A 17,560-nucleotide genomic window follows, 5' to 3' on the forward strand; every position below is an offset into this window, starting at 1 on the left:
CGGCTTTTCCCGGCTAGGCCTTCCAAAGGCACGGCGAAAGTCTGGAACGAATCCGGCAAACCGTCAATAGCAACTTTCTAAACCTCCGGTTTTAAGGGCACGCTTGAAGCTGGACAGCCTTCCTTAATGTTCTGATGGGCTGGGATGGACGCAAGGCATCGGTCCCGACCCGTTCGACCCCCGGTAGCCCGGTCCTGACCCGGACAGGGCCTCCCAGTGGGTCAAAATGGCGGTTTTTGGGCATGCGGAAATCCCTTTATAGCGAGACCCCAAGGACCCCCCCCAGACATCCGATTCGGTCGATATGCAAAGCATGCGTGCCACCTTTTTCGGCCCAGGTTCGGAGGACCATTCGCTGTCCAGGAGGTCTCGAAATCGGTCCACGGAGCTAGTTAGAACTATTTTTACCGGCTTTTGACGATACTTTGAGGAATTTTGAAGGACCCACACCGGTGCAGGCGTGTACCCTCAGATCCCCCCTAACCAGTCGGCACCAATCGGGATCCTGGAACCCCGGCAGGGACCCCCAGGGGCCGTCCGCGTTGGTACCCAAAGAAAGTCGTTTTTTCCAATTTTGACCAGTTTTCGCAAATGGTCAAGCCTTTCCAAACCTAATAAAGGCTTCGGATGACTGATGGAGGGTGCTAGCTATGAGGAAAAGCAAGGCAGAGGGTATCCGAATGGGTCCGAAGGGTTGTGATAGGCTGTGGGGGCTTGTAGAGGCCTCAATTGGTCTGACCGGGGGTGGTATCCAAAGAAGGTAACTTTTGCCAATTTTTGCCGGCTTTTGATGACGCTTTGAGGAATTTTGAAGGACCCCCACCGGTGCAGGCGTGTACCCTCACACCCTCCTTGACCAGTGGGCACCAATCAAACTCCTGGGAACCCCGGCCGGGACCTCCAGGGGTCGTCCACGGTGGTACCCAAAGAGGTCATTTTTTCCAATTTTGACCAGTTTTCGCCAATTTTCAAACCTTTCCAAGCCTTTTAAAGACTTCGGAGCACTGATGGAGGGTGCTGGCTTTGAGGGAGAGCAAGGCAGAGGGTATCTGAAAGGGTCCAAAGGGCTATGGGGGCTGTGGAGGGCTGTAGAGGCCTCAATTGGTCTCACCTGCGATTTTTCCTGGTGAGATAGGGGTGTAGCAGCCTCAATTGAGGAGGTCATTTTTGGCAATTTTTGCCGGCTTTGGACGGCACTTTCAGGAACTTTAAAGGACCCCAACGGTTCATACGTGTACTCTCACATCTTTTCCGACCAGTGAGCACCGATCAGACCCCCAGCATACCAGCCGGGACCTGCACGGGCCGTCCACGGTGGTACCCAATTTCCAAGCCTTTCCGCCTTTCCAAGCTTTTTAAAGGCTTCGGATGACTGATGGAGGGTGCTGGCTTTGAGGGAAAGCAAGGCAGAGGGTATCCGAAGGGGTCTGAAGGGCTACGGGGGCCTGTAGAGGGCTCAATCGGTCCCATCGGTGAACTTTGCCTGACTATTTAGTCGGTCTCACCGGAGAACTTTGCCTGACTGCTTTCTCCGCCCTGAGCAAGATATAAATAGCCAGAAAAAAGCATACCAGGATGAAAGCACCCGTTCTCTTCAGGTCTCGGAATTTAAGCATCGTCGGGCCGTGATAGTACTTGGATGGGGGACCGCCTAGGAACTTCCGGTGGCGTGGAGCGGAGGTGGAGGTTTTTCTTCTAGTGATGTTAGTAATGCTATGTTATGCTTTTGGGTGGTGCTGCTTTACTTTAGCACCTTTAGCTAAGCCTCAAAAATGCTCTAAGGGCTATTTAGAGCTCATTAACAAGCCCTCGCACCCCAGCGCTCGGCCAGAAGTTAGCCCAGTGGTCCAAAGTTTACGCACTGGGGATCTCCTGATCGAATCCGATCCGGTTCAGGTCTACTTGGAAAATTTTGACCAAGTATTGATATGTTATGTTTTTTTGTGTAGATTCCAAAAAAAGTGGTCCGAAGTCCTGAAAAGTTCAGGGAAAGGCTGTTAAGGGGGGGGGGGTCAAAACTAATACCAGACCAGCTCGGAGCCCCAGGTGTGATGGAAAGCAGTGAGACGTGACTCGTAAACCACTTGGCAGTGACGTACACCTTCAGCCAAGTCCAAAATACATTCCGAAGGGTCCCTAACGAGATATGGGCCTCAAAGCGAAAAAAGTGAGTTTATCTAAGCGAAAAAAGTGAGTTCAGGGTAGAATTTCGAGAATTTCGTTTTGATCGAAGCGAGAGCTAATTTATTGAAAGCCAAGATGATATAATTTTGCAACATTAGGTGCGCCACAATGAACACCCGTCACGGGATACATTTAAATGAGAACGTAAAAATGCGACTAAATTTAACTATCAAACACGACTTTTATGATTCATTTTCTCTCTTTCAACAGACTTGTGACGAAACACACTTTACAGTATCCATTGATCTGGACTAAATATTTTTTCAAAGACCCTTTGAAATATGAAAAATGTGATATTTTGTTACTAAAGATTGTATGATATACAGGATGTCCCCAAAAAAAGAGGAAACATTTTTATATAAAGTAAAATCCTCAAAACTCATTATGTAAACAGATGGAAATGTTAAGTATGCGAGTCATAAAATTTCGCATAAATTTTGAGGATTTTACAGTAGAATTTGTCTAATTTTTTCTCGACTCGCTGAATTTTGAAAAGTGTACGAAATTTTTTTTCAGTAATTTCTCATTATTCTAAATTTGTTTCTCTTTTCAAAAGCTTACAATTTAACCTTAATTTATTTTTGTTTCATTTCATGTTTTGTTTCTTTCAACCTTTTTCGTTCAGGAAGTCACTATGCTGTAAATGTAAGCACACGCTTTTTATTATAAGAGCAATTTTATGAGAACACGAGGCTGAATTTTAGCTAAAACCTAAGAACAATTTAACGAGCCTTAGATTTCAGAGGTTACGAAGAAAGTACTGATTTTAACAGATTTTAAACTCTTAATGGAAGAAATAAACGTATTAAGAACATCGTAAAAACATTTAAGCCTAATGAATTCGAAACAGCCAACCCTGAGCCAAAATTTACTGGTTCTTATAAGTGTACTCTTAGGTGCCAAATAAATGGTGGGGTTCGAATAAACGGGGGGGTTTGAAAATTTTTGAAATTTCAATAAACGGGGGGGACCTAATTGCCGGGGGGTTGGAAATTGTACTTATGAAAACCCAAAAATAAGGTAAATATAGGCTAAAATCAGGCTTTTTGGAGCAAAATAAGGGGACTTCTTTTAGCCAACTGAAAATATTCTTTAAAATTAATAAACGGGGGGGGTCCTGATAAGGTCCGGGGGGGTTGGAAAATTTTCGAAAAATTAACAAGCGGGGGGACCGTTTATTTGGCACCTAAGAGTATAAGATTTACCTGGATTTATCAATTTATTTTTTCGCATTTTGCCAATGTATGTATGAATTTGTTTATTGCCATTACAGTTGGCCCTATATATATTATTTATGAAAAATAAAATGTTTTGTATATAACATATTTGAATTTATTTAAAGAATTATTCAGGTTCATGTAATTTTAACGAATGGAGACATATTCAAAGAAAATAAAAGATATTTCCTATAAAGATAATTTACTGGTATCACTAACTTGAATGAGGCATTTTTTCCTTGCTTTTGTTATATAATACATTATTAAATAAGAAGACGTTTTTGAATTTGAGATGAAGATGTAACTTGAAAAATGCATTGACCAAATATTTGAACTGCTTAAACTCCTGATTTCACGTAATGCCAATTATTGTATTATTAAAAAGGATTCCTTTCTTTCTTAGACAAAAATGGGTGCAGGATGTGCAAACGATAAGGGTCGGTTTTTCACAAGCACCTCTAAGTGTAGAAAGTTTTTCGAAAATCGACTCTCCAAGGGTGACTTTTTTCGATAAAATTTAATCTTTAAGCCTCTAAAGTCTGTCTCAAAAGTATGTGGACACTTTACTTTTTAACATTTCATCAGACCTACTTGTACTATATTAAAAAGTTATACAGCATAAGAAAGATATTTTAAAGGAGACTAATGTAAAAGATTTTTGAAAAATGAATATGAAAAAAATGTAACTTTCTTAGATAAAAAGTTACAGCACTTTAAAGTAGAGCTAAAACAACCAAAAATGACCAAAGAAGATACAGTAGTAGTAGGCATTTGTCCGAAACGGGGTATTGTATCACTTTTTGGGCAAGTACAGTATTGTGCAAAAAATAGAAAAATTTAGCACATATGCCGATGCAATTTTTTAGCCATTGATTTGCTGAAATTTCTTTTCTTCTAAAATGAAGCTCTGTAATAGTTGACCGGGTAGTTCGTGACGATAATCTGAGAAAACTAAGGCAAACCATAAGAAAATCTGGCAACAGAAGACACAAGAGAAGGTCAATTTTAGGGAGTCTTTGTAGGTCCGAAAATCCATATTTTCAAAGTTGGAAAGGCCCGTTTGGGTCTTATTATTCTATTATTTCGAAGTCCTAATAATCCGTAAAAAATTATACCCGGGTATAAAAATCCTAATAATCCAACCAAAAGCTGAAGTCTTGATAATCCAACCAAGTCCACATAATCCAGCCATCGGTCCCAATAATCCAACCAAAAAATACCGAAGTCCGAGTAATCCAACCGAAGTCCAAATAGTACAGCCAGTACAATAATAATAATAATAATAATAATAATAATAATAATAATAAATTCTATTTGAGATATTTTAAATATGACAATAAACGTTCTAATATATTAGTAGATATCATATTGTTAAATAGGCTTGTTAAAATTTGTCAAAAGATTTATGGGTCACCTTTACTTGCCAATAAATTTATGAATGCATCAAAAATTTACTGCTTTTCTAGGCATCCCTTAATGGAATTTACGTTAATATCAGGCTGGAGAATTCAGGAATTTCAATTTAAAAATTATAGAATTTTATAGTGGTGGCAAAAGTTTATAAAATATTTCATCGTTAGATTAAGAATTTGACTATGAACGATTTCAAAAGTCGGCCGAGAAAAAATGTCTAGAAATATTGGATGTTCCCAAAGAACAATCTTTTGCATTTCATTAACATTGATTTTTAAGTCCATTTTTTGTTCAATAAGTTTTTGAAAGTTTTCATGGATCGATCCTAAAGCTCCAATGACGATTGGTATGGTGTTGACTTTCCGACCATTCCAAAGTTGTTTTACCTCTATTGACAAGTCTACATATTTCGTAACCTTTTCGTTTCGTTTTCGTGCGATGTTGGAATCAAGTGGTACCGCTATATCTATTAGTTGGATGTCTCGAGATTGTTTATTTAGGTATATGATATCGGGTTTGTTGTGGGTGACGCGTCTGTCCGTTTGTACTGGGAAATTCCAGAGGATTTTAACGTTATCGTTTTCGAGGATAGGTTCGGGATCATATTGGTACCATTTAGTGGTTGTTGGTTCGATGAATTGGTATTTTTCGGCTAGTAGGAGGTGGATGTAGCGGCAGACGTTGTCATGTCGTTGGGTGTATTTGGTAGGTGCGAGGATAGGGCATCCAGAGATGACGTGGTGGATGGTTTCAGGTTTGGTTTTACAGGCTCTGCAGGTATCGTCATTTGATGTTTTGTGGATGTGTTTTTTGGTGTATTTGGTTGTGATGGCGTTTTCTTGAATTGCGCAGATGGTGGATTCTGTTGCTCGTTTGAGTGTGGAAGATCGTAGCCATGAAAGGGATGCGGTTTTGTCGATGTGGGGTTGTTCTAGTGTGTTGAAGAATTGGCCATGCATAGGTTTGGATTTGACGGTTTGGATTTTTTGATTGGTACGGATGGTTTTGACGCGGGTTTTCAGTTGTTGGTTGTTGAGTTGTTGTGATTGTTCTTCGTCGATGTTGAGTTCCCTGAGGTATGTTTCGGCTTTTTGATGGATGGACTTTGCACCTTTGGATGTTTGTGACGTCGATACTAGCACAATAAGACGTTCTGTGGAGTTCTTTAGATATCTGCTGTACTGGATGATCTGGTTCTTGTAAAGGTCTGTGATGTTGAGTAGACCTCTGCCTCCTTGTTTTCGACTGATGTATACTCGGTCAACGTCGCTGTTGAGGTGGAGCATATGATATTGACGTAAGGTGTTTCTCGTTTCTCGGTCAACCTCTTCCAGTTCGGTAACTGACCAGTCAAGGACTTGGAATCCGTAAGAAAATGCCGGTATTGCGTACGTATTTATGGCTTGAATAGTGTTTTTACTATTGAGGGATGATTTTAAGATCTTCTTCACCCGTTGAAAGTATTCTGTTCGAAATTTATTTCTCATATTCTTTTTGTCAATTGTGTTCGATTGAAGCATACCAAGATACTTGTACTGTTCGCGGAGATCAAGAGCTTTGATGGTTTCCTCGGTGTGGAGGGTGATGTCATTCCCTTTTGTCAGCTTTCCTCCTCTTATCGACAATGTATTACATTTATCCAAACCGAAACTCATACAAATATCATTGCTGAACATGGATACAATTTCGAGAAGGTCTTGAAGTCTTTCATCGCAGTTCGCATAGAGCTTTAGGTCGTCCATGAATAGAAGATGACTGACTACGGTACGATTGTTTCTGGGACCTATAGCGTAGCCGATCGACGCTCTCTTGATGAGCCACGATAGAGGTAACAGGCTTATGACAAAGTTTAACCCAGAAGGACAATCACCTTGGAAGATACCGTTGTGGATGTTGATCGGATCGGAAGATACGGTAGTGTCTTGCGTTGAGATGTTGAGGGTGGTCTTCCATTTGGTCATGGTGGTGGTGAAGAAGTTGATGAGTTTCTCAGGAAATTTGTGTATCTGGAGAGATCTTTTTAGCCAGTCATGCGGGACAGAATCAAAAGCTTTTCGATAATCAATCCAGGCTGTCGATAGGTTGCGTTTTGATTTTCTTGCATTCTCCAGGATCATGTTGTCAATTAAGAGTTGGTCTACTGTCCCTTGGTTACCTGAGATCCCACCCTTTTGTTCTTCGGGAATTAAGTCGAATGTAGTTAGGTGGGTTTTCATACGTTTCGTGATGATGCTGGTCATAATTTTGTATGTGATGGGAAGACATGTGATGGGGCGGTAGTTGGACGGAATTTCAGTTTGAGGTTTCTTTGGTATGAGTGTTGTCCTGCCGGAAGTGAACCAGGGAGGGATGGATTGGGGATCATCCATCAAACGGTTGTATATCTGGACCTTTTGATCGTGGATTGACTCGAAATTTTGTTTTAGTTTCTATATCTTCTATCTAAATTTACTTGAGTTTAAATTCTCACATGGGACACTTCGGGAAGCAATAGATTTTCTGAAAGGAAATTTATTGGCAATTGAAGCTGACCCATTATTAACTCCACAACCTCGATCAAGATTAAACAAATTTTCAAAATACGACACCTTTAATTTTAACTTTTATTTTTTCCATTATATTATATTATGAATTAGTTTTAGCTGTTTGCTAAGATCTTACGCAACCTTGCCATGCCTGACAAATCTCTGTTGCACAATCTTTAGGTCTATCTCAATCTAAATCAAACCAAAACTAGGTCATACAATCCGAAATTTCTTCGTTTCCAGAACATCCTGAAAAGCGACAAACTTTTCTACCCTACGAGGAAAGAAAAATTCTTCGGCAAGTAGGGGTGATTTGAAGCTTTTATTTCGCATAGTTTTTCTTTTTTTTGCTTGCTCTGAAATCATTAAGAAAAACTATTATATTATATATATATTTCTTTTAAAAAGCGTACCTTATCTATTATAAATAGAAGGAAAACTTTTATACATAGTGCATTATCGAATATCATTACGAAAATATACACCGAATAATAATGATATATTTCTGGCATTTCCAAAATTTACATTTGGCTCTTCACCTGAAAATTCTGTATATAATATATGTGCAATGTCTAGAAAAAAATTGTAAAATAACCTGGTAGTATACTGAAGAAAAATTGGGGCCGTATGCGGACAAGCAGATAGGGACGAAGCGGTGGGCTAGTATGACGAATAAAATGATTAGGATTAAGAAGTATAAGGGGTAAAATGTGAATAGTGATAGAGCTAGACTAAAACCTAAACAAATCCGAGTATCTGAGTATGCTAGCTGAGGCCATCGCAACGTGTGCTATTATAAAAAATTAACGAATATATTAAAAAAAAAAAATACTAACATAATGTTATAAGCTAGACTAGACTAAGGTTCAAGTACTATTGGTGGCTAGAGGTAAAGTAAGCGACAAAATAGATCTAAGAACTCGGTGAGATAGAATCACGACAGAGCGTAAGATAGAATGAGTAAAACTTGCATAGATTGCAACACCGAAGGCTGTGTAAAAGTGTACTGGACCTTGCAAAACACGACCAGTATTTTGACATAAATAAGTGCGCTATCAACTATCTAAATTAAATTAATTGAAAATAATTAAACATCAAATGGAAAAAAAAAAAAACTTCATAGAACTAGAATATAATAAAGTCATATATATGCACTGAAGAAAATACAGACTAAGTAAACCTGGTCAGGATCTATTATCAAATTAGAACCTTACCGTCTCCGTCGCTGAAAAACACACATACATAAACTCGGTAAAGATTACGACTGGTTAGATGACAACGAATGGATCTACGGTTGAACGACGACCTCTACGTTTGAACGACGACCTCTACGTTTGAACGACGACCTCTACGTTTGAACGACGACCTCACGTTTGAACGACGACCTCTACGGTTGAACGACGACCTCTACGTTTGAACGACGACCTCTACGGTTGAACGACGACCTCTATGATTGAACGACGACCTCTACTGTTGGACGACGACCTCTATAATATGATTATATGCTAGACGGAAATTTTGTCATCTTCCAGACCTTCGTTTATTTTCCAGACCTTAATGTTATAAATCAAAGACCAGATCTTAAAATGTTGAATTTTACACTACGACCCACTACGACCTCTATAGTCCGCTCACGACCTCTATGTAATAGACGACGACATCGATGATTTCTACGGCGACCTCTATGAATTGAACGACGGCCTCCGTGCTTCGGATTTTTGACCCCGACCCCCCCTGATAATGATAAAACTACGTTTCCGTGTTGAGAAGTGTACCGTACCGCTCGCTCTGCTCCCTCCAGAGCTTACTTTTCGATACTTTCCAACCCTTTGAACTTTAGTTTAACCCACAATTTGTCTTGTTAATTTTGCAAAGAAGAATCACTTGGTTCTAAAATTGCCCGACTTTATATATCAGTGGGGGGTGAATTCAGAAAATAAGCAAAATTTTCAACCCCACACTTATTTACAAATGAAATGTCGATTAATATTTTGAAAAACTATCATTTTCATTTGATAGGATACAGTGAATCCGCAAACCCTGGTCAGCGGTTGAGAATATTTTTTTCAAATTAATTGAAATAATTAGTTGTTGCAAAGTTTATTAGTTTTCATAAGGGACTTTTTCGCAAGATTTTATATTTGACTTTATCTTGAATGAAGATTTTTAAAATAAAATATAAGTTTGATCAATTTATAAGCCAAAAACCTTGAAAAAAGGGTCCTTCGAAAAAGTTAAATTGTAAATTACGTAAGTTATTTCAAGGTGTAATAAATATTTTAAACAACTCTTAGAAGGTTGAAGTTGAAAATGACGAAGAAAAAACGAGTAAAAAATAGCCTAAACTCGCCTAAACTTTCACCGAAGTACCCAAATCTTATAATGGCTATAGCAAGATGTCGAACAAGGAACAGACTACATCATACTACAGCTGCTAAAAGCAAAATCTAAACATCATTCACGAGAAAGAGAATTCTCTCTTTTTTAATAATTTGATTGTATAAAGGTGTGATAAAACTCATTATAAAGTAATTGTTCGATTGTTGTTTTGGCATGTCAAAGGAATTTCATAAAAAAAAACTTTCCGTGCAAAATCCATCTGTCTGACGATGGTTTTTCATTGTTAAGTACTTTTATTAAAAAGTATTTCTGATTGATTGAAAAAACATGAGGAACGACCTCTTATTGGTCAAAGAAAGACAATATCTATTATCACGACGACACACATGGTTCAAAGAAAATAAATTTGTGCTCAGTCCAGCTACGCTATACAAGTGTCCTTGATAAAACTGAACTTAATCCGCTCAGGCTGAGAATAAGTGGATTTGAAAATAATGTACCTTACTGGGACTAATTTGACCAAATTTTGATCTTTCAAGGGGCAAAAAGTTCAAAATTTTCTATGTAATAAGGAGTAGAGCAAAGTTAAGTTTCTTATAAAAAAAACGTGTAGTGAGTATTTACCACCTCTTATGTATAATCGCTATAAAAAGTTAATGAAAGGAAGACAATCACAAGGCGCCTAATAAATCCGAGGGAAAAATTGAGTAATTAAGTTGTCATTTCTAAACTATGTTTCATACTGGTGCGATCTTATGGCAGTGCAGTGTGTCCCAAAAAAAGCGGACAAATTTTTATAAACTAAAATCATAATTTAAATTTAATGACTTAGTAGTCCAATCTAAGATTCGATATTCAATTATCAAGATGATAATAGGTTTTAGAGATTTTCTAAGTCTACAGGCCTAGCCAATATACAGACACTTCGACTTCGAGGGGCCAAATTTTCTTAAAAGATGATTAGCTTGAAAACACAAATATCAAAAGGAAGAACATTTTGACGAATAAAAGAATCCCAAAGAGCGACTAAAATCAGACTAACTCTACTCTCCAAAACAAACAACTTTTTCTCTACGGCAATGAATTTTGATATTGCCTGTCTGAAGTGTGGACGTTAACTGCTTCCCTGTGGGGGCAACTACATTCTGTGAAACATGGACTAAATTAAGCAAATGCTGAATATTATCAAATTTTAATTTGTGTTATTTTTTCTTTCAATAAAATATGTTTTCAAAAGAATCTATTTACAAAAGGTGTTCATCATACGGATAAAAAATACTACCTGAACTTTTATATCATATTTACATTTTTGTTAAATACTAAGTAATACCAAGTGCAGCCAGGCCAACAGAAAGGTGAAAATGGGCCGTATTTATTTAGCAAGAATGATTTAATGTTTGAGTTCAGTAATTGTCAATTATCGGATTCATATTGGATGTACAAAATATACAACAAAGTGTCATAGAGACTAAGTTTGACGTTTAGAGTTATGTTTAAGTGCCCACTACTTCCAAGGAGTGAAATACTTACCCCTCTTCTCAAAATAAAACTGAAGATCTGCTGAGATCTGTTAAAGCAATTTCCATAAATAAAAAAGCTCATTTAAAATCCATCCCAGTATCTTAAGGTTCAAGCATTGTCGACTTGGTCTGCCAATTCGCGCATGTAAGGTCCAACCAGTACAGGGTATCGGCTAATTTTCATAAATTTGCTTTCAGCGTATTTACTTTTGACTGCTTGATATTTCGAACCTTCCATGTTCATGGTCAACACAAGCTTAGCCATTTGACAAACGATTGGGAAGATGGCTGCTTCTGAATAAGTGCTATAGTGTGCTAACGTTGGAGTCTATAAAGAAAATAAAGATTTGTAATATCACATTGAAATAATCGACTATTGTGAAAATCAATTTATGCCCGACTTAGACCTTGGACCTGTAGCAGTTTGGTTTCCAGGTTTGCCCCTGTGGGAAAAACAAGAAACGCTGCTCTAAAATGGAAAAGGAAAGTCTTACCCATTCAGCCTTCTCTTTGTCCAGTAATTGTGTGGATAAGTAGCTGGCAGCTGCAGCGATTTGTGACGGTAACAAAGTTGCCATATCATAGTCAACTAGTGTTAATTCCATTAAATATTTTGCCATTGTGTGTTTTGTGGCATCAACCTGTTTGTTGTGAAAAGAAAAGTTGAGAAAATGTATGGACTTTACTACGTTGTTAAGAAAACTATGACCGTCTCCAGTAGGACAATATAATGCCTGAGTTCATGTATATCAAGCAAATCTATACTATATACTTACAGCTCCAGCCTTTGAATTTCTTCTCAGGAAATGCAGGGCAAGTGGGTTGCTGAAGTCGAATTCACAAGCTTTCAACATTTTCTGTTCCATTGCTCTGATTTTCACCTTGGAATATGCATTGTCTGTGATGTAAACAAAGTCACCGATTTCGGGAGCATACATTTCTTCATATTTGGATGCAATAAGCATAGCTGTCACACCAACCAGTTGAAGTTCTGATCGACTGACATCACATTTCTGATAATATGATAATATGGAAAGGGATTTTAAGTAAAAAAGCTTGAAAGATATTATCTATAAACACAATGTTTGATCCAATTCAACTTCCGTTCTTAACATAGAGTTTAATGTACAAAATACAAGCAATAAAATTATCTTTTTGAATTAACTTTGGAATTGTTTTTGGGCACTTGCTATGCAACTTATGAAGAAAAAATAGACTTACAGCAAGAAATCTGTCGATTGTGTAGATTGTCAAATATAAAGTTTCTTGGAGGAGTCTAAATCTGGATTGTACTTGAATGAGCCAGTCAACTAAAATGCTTCTCATCTTTTTATTGATATTCGTTTGACGTGACATGTAATCTTTAGGTTGAAGTTTTTTCTGAAAAATTAGATAACCAAAATATAAGACTGGCAAGCAATAAAGTTATATGATTTGAATCTCCAAGGGATTTTAACCACGTGAAGAATTCTTCCAACTAATACAAGCAAATCTATCAGCATCTTACTGGCAATACTTTTATTCAGCCAGGCAATCCATCAATTGCAACCAGAAGGTGGAAGACAGTTTGACGTCAAAATCGTATTTAAAGAAAATAGGCTTGCCCATTGAACACTTTGCTGATAACAAAGAAAAAAGCCAGCAATTTGAAGGTAACATATTAAGAATTTCATGTCCTTTGAATCACTTGAATAGTCACATAGAACAATAATTCTTAACAGCAATTCATTTAGAATCTTGTGAAGGGTGCATATAGTAAAATACTTACCTCAAGGACATGCATATATTTGTAGATATCTTTAACATATTCTGCACAGAGTGAGGGGTTGGTCAAATCATCAGCATCAATATCTTCAACATCAATCTCTGCCATTTGTTCTGTCAGTTTTGCTATTTGATCATTCTCAAATTGTCTTGTTTCTTCTTCACTATCATCTTGGAAAATGAAGACATCCTTTTTCTCAGTAGCTGTGAGATGTGTTGATGCCTTATGTCTAGTGAGACCTTTTGTTATCTCTTTATGTTCATCCTTCTGAAAAAAAGAGTTAAGACAATTTCAATCAAGCACTGTCTTATAAATCATGCAGGCCATTTTTTATTTTTTTATATAATTTTTGTTGCTTCTTGCCTGTGACCCGTCCAAATATTCAAGCTTTAATAATGGAAAGGCAATCACTGAAGAGTTTTATAACATTTTTTATGCCTTTTAAGGGTCCGATTATCAGACGCTGCCCCAACAAAAAGTTACAAATATGTGGAAATTAGTAGTAATTAGTTTTGTTAGAAAATCACCAGAAAAAGTGCCCTTTTTGGTTCCAAGCTGACGCTTCCTTGTCTTTCTAGAAAATGGCCTGACATGTTTCATAGAAACTGTGCAATTGTCAAAGTGAAAGAATTTACTTTGTCAACTGGGCAGAACTGGGTGAAATGTCCCTTTTGGTCATGATTCAATTAATGGAATAGTATGAAACTGTTTGTCGAACATTATCTTACATAAGTGCGGAAAGGGGTCTGATCCCCTTCTTGGCATCCCCTAACCAAATTTTATAACCAATGCTTGAAAATATTCTACAATATATATGTAAGCCCCCCTTCTTAAACTGTCCCCCCTTCCTTGCTATCCCCCCTTTTTCATAAAGATTTCTGACCTCCCCCTTCTTCAACTTTTTGGAAGGTATGTGTTAGTTTACATAATTTGAGAAGTGAAATATATTTTGAAATACATACCTTCTTGGTTCCTAGTGCAGGTCTTCGTTGAATATTAGAAATATTTGCAAGAGCTGGTCGATTTAAAGTGTTTTTGGTTGCTTTAACTTGTCCTTGTTTTAATGTTGCATTCTCACTTCGGAGGTTGTCCTGGAAAATAAATTATTCAAATATATTCTCTCCAGGTAAGAAAGTGTTGGAAATGTCAATATACAGCTAACCAAACCTTACCGTGGAGTATTTTAGAGTCACTGTTTTAGACAAAAATATCATTTAAATTGCTCTTTTATCAGCAAATAATGTTGCCGAAGAGGGAAATACTTTACGACGAAATGCAAAGTCAGCAGAAAATAAATGAAAATTGCTGTTTTTGGCAATAGTTGATCACATGGTATTCAACATCTCTTAGGCAGCCATCCAAAAAATTGCTCTGTTTGCATTGCAGCGGTTGTAAAAATACATGTGTACCGTAAAAATACCTAGTACCCCCCAACCCAGGGCTGAAAATCAGGGTTGATCAGGTGACAGGAACTATAAAATATTTTTTACGAGCCGGCAACAAAATTCAGGTCAAGATCCAGCCTGATCCCAACCTTTATTTAATAAAATGGACATATTCAAAAAACATTTTACACTGTTAAGTTCGGATCTTGAAACACTAGGTAGGTGAGACTAATGCCATTTGTTTCCATAATTAGACAAATAGAGTGTACAACTCAGATATTTTCAAATATGATAGAACAAACATACAATAGCTCTGGAACTAATAAAAAATTCTATGAAACGTCAAAAATCGTGCATCAAAAAGTTAAATGTATCTACTTACAAGTGCTCGTCTGTGTAATGCAGCCATTTTTATGATGGTTTGAAGGTTCAGTAAGGTAATTCTTCACAGGTTTTTGATGTACAAGGTCAATGTACACACAAGCAACGTATTTTGATTATGACAGCCCGATTTTTATGAATATTTTGAACAGGCCGCTTCGAATTCGTTGATTGGATAATGAGCAGTAACCAATCAACACAACGTCAATAATCCGGGAGGTGATTTTTCTTTATCGTTCATAAAAAATTGCTGTTAATGAAAGATTTTTATCAAAAATTTGTAAATTTTCTTTTACTATCATATAATCTAATGGCACACAAGAAGATTTTTTTTCAATTAAAAGTCTTTAAACTAAAGATAATAAATAAAAGATAAACTATATACCCCCTGGACTTTCATTCTGAGATCAAACGCGGGTTGATTCTCAAAACCGCGTTTCTAAATACCTAAAGATTCACCAAACCAAAGTTGTTCTCCTATTCACATCACGCTTTCTATGTTCTGTAAGATAAAGCTATACTACCTACGATCAGAGTGACAAGAGCACGGAGAAAAGCTTTTGATTTTGGGGGAAACAAAATGGCGCATTCAAAAGTTTGTTTTTGGTTTCTAGATTTTTATTAATTTTTTCTTTTTTTACTCCTCTTTAAACTTGTATTTTGCACTAGTCCAATTTGAGTAGAAAGGAAATCGCCCAGGAAGTATGTATTTCATAATTTGTTAACCATAGCCAGCCAGGTCAACCAAAGCAAACAGCAGTACAGTCACATTTTGTTGTTAATATAAAGTTTTATTTAGAGGACCCTGCCGACGCACCGGACACGCGAAAGTCCGGTGTAAAATGAGAATTTTTTTTACCACCAGACTTAAAGAGGAAGTCGGATGTCCGGTGTTGGAGAAGGATATTTATTCCCACCGAACAATCAATCAAAACACCGGACAGGACCAGTCCGGTGCGTCCGGTGTTTCTTAACTTTTTGTTTCATAAATGTCCGGCGTCCAAAATTCCCTGTATGCAGCACCAGACCTATTGCGTCCGGTGTAGCGAAAAGATATTTTTTGCCACCAGACAAATACACGGGACAGTCCGGTGCTAGGGTCCCCTCAAATTTTGAAAACCAAACTAATTTTATTTGAAAGTCCTTACCTTTATAAGAAAAATGACAAAGTTATTCCATTTTCAAACCACAAAAAAACCACCTTTTCAAGGAATCGTCTCCCTACCAAGCGCAACCAAGAAATGACCTTTGGACAGCACCGAAAAACATTTTCTTTAGTTTTTTGCACGAAAAAGCTTAGCCTCTCCTCTTTCCGTTGATATATATAACATTACCCACGGGCTAATTTTTCGAAACAATAGTTGCCATGGCGATGACCTATGTTACATAGTGTATCTTTCATGCAAAGTGTTTGGTAAGAAGTATTTTTATGATTTTTAAGTTGACTTTTTTAGCGACTGTTCTCCACACAAGTGTTTCAACCGGTATTCCAACGAAGCCATATTTTGGTTTGTACAGAAATTTCGCCCGCTCAAATCTAAACAACAAAATGGTCAATCTCACTGAAGCAAAACATTGCGGCCACGGCATTTCCCTGGATAAAAATTCTGGTCACGTGACCATCCGTGATTTTAGACCAATGAAAACGCTTAATTTCCCCGGATTAAAGTGTGTCTACACTAACGCGCGGGAATTTGTTAGAAAAAGAGAGAAAAGACCGGGGGTCAAATTAAATGTTTCTCCCTTCTTGCGGCAAACATGAAAGACTTTAAGAGGCCATTTATTTAAGAAAGGGTTGTTATATCATATATAAATTATGTAAGTAAGTGATATTTTAAGTAAGAAGTTCATTAACAATTTTATTTTGAAGTTTGTTTTTAAAAACAAAACCCCCGTGCTCTATGATAATCTCATTTTTTTAACTTATGGACCCACTTGGAAGTCTTTGTAATACAGATCATCTGGCAGTGTAGTTGCAGCCTATACAAGAATTGGAATCTAAAGTCTGAAGTCGTAACTCCTTGCCAGTGAACCCGCAGAGAAATTTTTAGTTGGCAGACACTGACTTTAGGTTGGTTTGGAAATCGTTTTATTTTGAAATGTAATCTTCACTTTAGATGAATACCTTTATTTATTTGGATTCATGAAAGGTTCAAGGTTTGTTCACTTTTTATTTCAAATTATTTCATTGATTTATTGAGCTGCAATAGCTGATTGAAAAACAAAGATTTTTGATAGTTATCAGCGTGGGCTTGGCCGCCATTTTGAATTTCGATTTTTTTTCTCCTGTACTCGGCGATTTGGCTTACGCGTAACACTTGTGAGACAATTTTTGGTCCTTTTTCTGATGGAAGCAGTTATTTTTTTTATTCAAATCAATTTTCCTCCAAAGTGCCAGTGTCTAGAAGTAGGGCTACATTGTTGAAAGAGTCATTCTTTTCAGTTTTTACTTTTTTTCATTTTCCTATTTTTTTTTTTTTTTGGTTCTTTTTTTTTTTTTTGAAGGGAGCAATGCAACTTATTCTTTTTTTAAACAAATTTTGCCCATGTGTTTCTCAGAAGGCATGTCAATATTTTCAAATGTACCTTAATTTTTTATTACCACTTCCACTTGTCGAATCATATCACTTCATACATCGAAAGAAGCGTATTGGAGTGAAGATCACTAGACTGTCTGTTTGAAAATTAATTTTTACACCGAAAAAAAGATATTAGGAAAAAAGCAAAAAATGCTGACGTCAGCAAAACTTGTTTCTTGAATAACTCCAGTTTGGCTGATGTTATAAGCATGAAATTAGGACCAAAGTTGCACATCATCAAAAGAATCATT

The 17,560-nt window shown here is 37.2% G+C and overlaps 2 protein-coding genes across 3 annotated transcripts in view; one reads left to right on the forward strand and one right to left on the reverse strand.

Annotated features, from left to right (window-relative positions):
• Nucleotides 1-2,568, forward strand: part of LOC136799400 (uncharacterized) — a 26,422-nt gene extending 23,854 nt beyond the window's left edge. Inside the window, exon 20 of the mRNA XM_067056112.1 lies at nt 2,395-2,568. Coding sequence (XP_066912213.1) covers nt 2,395-2,439 — 45 coding nt within the window. The 3' untranslated portion in view covers nt 2,440-2,568. The remainder of the gene's footprint in view (nt 1-2,394) is intronic.
• Nucleotides 2,569-10,869: 8,301 nt separating this feature from the next.
• On the reverse strand, nt 10,870-14,846 carry LOC136799401 (G2/mitotic-specific cyclin-B-like). Of its 2 annotated transcripts, none has more exons than XM_067056113.1 (7): nt 14,732-14,846; nt 13,927-14,055; nt 12,968-13,231; nt 12,421-12,579; nt 11,976-12,212; nt 11,694-11,840; nt 10,870-11,527 (listed from the first exon to the last, which is right to left on the reverse strand). In XM_067056113.1, the coding sequence occupies exons 1-7, from the start codon at nt 14,756-14,758 to the stop codon at nt 11,309-11,311; spliced, it is 1,182 nt and encodes a 393-aa protein (XP_066912214.1). In that variant the 5' UTR covers nt 14,759-14,846; the 3' UTR covers nt 10,870-11,308. The 2 variants fall into 2 exon arrangements, with proteins under 2 accessions (XP_066912214.1, XP_066912215.1); XM_067056114.1 differs by having other exon boundaries at nt 11,224-11,527; nt 12,968-13,228.
• Between the last annotated feature and the right edge of the window lie 2,714 nt (nt 14,847-17,560).

The sequence above is a fragment of the Clytia hemisphaerica genome, unplaced genomic scaffold, assembly GCF_902728285.1.
Source record: "Clytia hemisphaerica strain Z4C2 unplaced genomic scaffold, Clytia hemisphaerica genome assembly, whole genome shotgun sequence".
Lineage (NCBI taxonomy): Eukaryota > Metazoa > Cnidaria > Hydrozoa > Leptothecata > Clytiidae > Clytia > Clytia hemisphaerica.

Excerpts from the sequence above, each read along its gene's own strand:
- LOC136799401 (XM_067056113.1), bottom strand. The coding sequence starts at position 14,758 with ATGGCTGCATTACACAGACGAGCACTT. Across the intron at positions 12,580-12,967 it reads AATATATGCATGTCCTTGAG|AAAAAACTTCAACCTAAAGA; the intron begins GTAAGTATTTTA and ends CTAATTTTTCAG. Across the intron at positions 12,213-12,420 it reads CAATCGACAGATTTCTTGCT|AAATGTGATGTCAGTCGATC; the intron begins GTAAGTCTATTT and ends TCATATTATCAG.